This window comes from Sesamum indicum, linkage group LG11 (assembly GCF_000512975.1).
Source record: "Sesamum indicum cultivar Zhongzhi No. 13 linkage group LG11, S_indicum_v1.0, whole genome shotgun sequence".
Lineage (NCBI taxonomy): Eukaryota > Viridiplantae > Streptophyta > Magnoliopsida > Lamiales > Pedaliaceae > Sesamum > Sesamum indicum.
This window is the reverse complement of record NC_026155.1, coordinates 10,008,886-10,011,896: the sequence shown is the minus strand read 5'-3', so window position 1 is coordinate 10,011,896 and position 3,011 is coordinate 10,008,886. Positions and strand designations below refer to the sequence as shown.

At 35.9% G+C, this 3,011-nt stretch overlaps 1 protein-coding gene across 1 annotated transcript in view; it reads left to right on the top strand.

The window, feature by feature from the left end:
* LOC105173856 (auxin response factor 19) overlaps positions 1,357 to 3,011 on the top strand; it is a gene marked incomplete in the record, with an annotated part of 7,476 nt that continues 5,821 nt past the window's right edge. The window contains 3 exon segments of the mRNA XM_020697849.1: positions 1,357 to 1,648; positions 1,988 to 2,259; positions 2,539 to 2,651. Of these exon segments, the coding sequence (XP_020553508.1) occupies positions 2,196 to 2,259; positions 2,539 to 2,651 (177 nt within the window).

Below are 3,011 nucleotides of genomic sequence, written 5' to 3'. Positions count from 1 at the left end.
TATCTATATATATATATCGTGTTTTTCCTACTTACAGAATAAAAAATTATGATTGGATATTCCGCTCAAACAATCAATAGGAAACGAATGTTCTATGATCACGTTCAATAAAGTCTCATATCGAACAAAAAAAAAATTAAATTTCTTTTTTTAAAAAAATAAATAAATAATTTTGAGCAAAGAAAAGAGGCTAATTGTAATTATAATGTGTCAATAAATGAAGCAGCTATTATTGCTTTAAAAAAAAATTGCTAAATTAGTAGCACTTTATTTATGTGGATTGCACATTTATTTACCCCATAATTGTTGCACCTCCAGAAATGCGACTTCACCAAGTATCAAAGTTCAAACTGTTCCAATCGTCGCGTTCCCAACCGGACCCCTATCAACATCATCTACAATAACAAAATCACCCAAAATATATGTCTTGCTTTCTGGTCATTGTCAAAATTAATAAGGGTAATACGGTCAGACAACATCATCCACAAATAAAAATACTTATGCCCTTTATATTTATTGCATTAATTAGAAAAAAATTACTACTTTTAAATTCATTCCTTGAGAGAACTTACTTAACTATTAAATAAGTTGATGAATTTTTTTTATAATATTAAAATAAATATAGTAAAAAATAATAAAAATAATAAGAATAAAAATGAAATGACTAAAATAAAGATAAAATATATTGATTGATATTCTCCCAAATTTTTTAAGTACATCTTTTAAATTTTGATTTTACATTCTATGGGTAAAATGATTATTACTTAAAAAGGTAAAAAATAATTAAAATTACATCAATTGTATACCAAAGTGATCCTAATAATAAAACTCGAATACTAATTATGTCATTTGTAATTACAAGAGCATAAAGATGACCAATAACATAATTCATGTACAATATTTTTTTTAGCCGTGTAATTACAATAATTGAGTTTTGATGTGTCCATAACATGATCAACGAGTTAATATTTTTTTACGTATGTGAAATGGATATATTAACAATTTTATTAGCATAATTAATCACACAATATTATTAATGATGAAAACTAACCGAGATGATTATTTTATTATATTATATAATTTAAATTATGTATGTAAAATTAGTCGGCAGTTCAAGAGCACAAAGTGTATTTAATATTTAATTTTACATGCATAGATACATGTGTTTTAGGTACAAACATGCTAACAGCAGGGGAGTGAATTGAGTAATGTGTGAAGTTACGTATTTAACCTCGGCGGGCAACGTTATGACTTATGAGGCCACGGTTGGTCACTCCGGCCGACCGACTCCCTCATCTTCAGTGGAGGGGAGAGAGAGAGAGAGAGCAGTCCCATAAAATATGTATTATTGTAGAGAGAGAAAAACAAGAGCAAGAAAGAGAGAGAGATAGATACATACATATATACAACCACTGCACACAGCTATTTCTTCGTCACATTATTACATTACAATATATATAAAAGAAAATGCAAATATGATAAAATAAGAGAAGAAAGGTGAGAACTTTTGAGTAGAAAGAGAAGCGCAGAGAGAGAAAGCAGCAAAGAAAGTGAAAGAGAGAGAGAGAGAGAGAGAGAGAAAAGAGGTGGAAATTGGAGCCTGCAAAAGGGGTTTGAGAAGAAGAAGAAGAGGAGAAAGAAAAGCTGGGTACAGTATATATACATACATACGTATATAACATATATAGAGAGAGAAAGCGTGTATGTTTTTGTGTGTGTGTCTGGACGGTGTAGTGTGGAAAAGGGGGCAATTAAAAGTAAGACTGCAGCATTTGGTCTGCGCTATCCTCAACATCTCCTCCTTTTCCAAAGCTCCTCTTGTCTCCCCTTAAATTTAGAAACTCGTTACTTTCTCTCTCTACCCACCCTTTCCCTTTTCGCCGGAAAAATTATTCTCTCCGGCGCCGGTCACCCCCTTTTTTCCGTTTCGTTTCCCATTTTTTGACCATAAAGAAATTAAATCTTTTGTTTGAGCTTTGCTCATCAGGTAAAGGAGGGAACAAGAAAGGTGCCATCTGTGTGATCACTTCAAAAGGTTAAAGATTTTATTATCTTTTGACTTTTGTTGTTGAGGGAGTCGCCATTCTTCGCTTGATTCTCTTTTCCGGCAAGATGAGGCTCCTGTGAGAACTCCGGCCATTTTATGAGCTGGAAATAAGGGAGTTCCTGGAGGCAGCAGGAGATAAAGAAGAGAAATGAAGACGCCGACCACCGGGGTCGGAACTCAGCCCGCGAACGCCTCCGCCACCGCCGCTGAAGGTCTCATCTTTTTTACATTCACCCTCCCAGATTCACGCTCACACATCACTGCTCCCATTGTAAACATCGACGCTGAATCCAAAGACCATCTCTTCCGTTCCTTGTTTTTTTCTGTAAATTAATCTTGTGGATTTTCTTATCCCCAAATCCAAAAAAGATGAAAAAACTTGGGGCCCTTTTGCTGGGAATCTAATTTGATTTTATCCCTATTTTGTTTGTATATTTGTTTTTTTTGTCTTGCTGATTTCCTTTGTGCTAAAATGCACCGGCTAATGGCAGTTGAGAAGAAGAGTATAAACAGTGAGCTATGGCAAGCGTGCGCCGGCCCTCTGGTGAACCTGCCGGCCGCTGGGACCCACGTCGTCTACTTCCCACAAGGCCACAGTGAACAGGTTAAAATCTTCTTTTCCTCTTTTTTTTTAACTGATGATGATTGAAACGTAACAGTCCGCCTGCATCCACTACTTGTATGCGGTCCACTGTTCATTCTCCGTGTGACAGCTGCTAACGTGCGCCGTTATGGTGCCATCTGCTTAACTCCTCTCCCTCCCCCTCTCTGTCAGTAGCTGACTCCCGACATAATTTGATCACATGCCCAGGATTCCATGATTGTCTTCATTATTAGTTTGTTTAATAAATGCTTGTGAAATTATATGTCTGGATGGATCCTTTCTATTCTATTGTGAGCTGGTGCTTACAATAATTAATTGGAGTATGAGATTTGGAAATGTGAGGGGGGGGGGGGGGGGGGG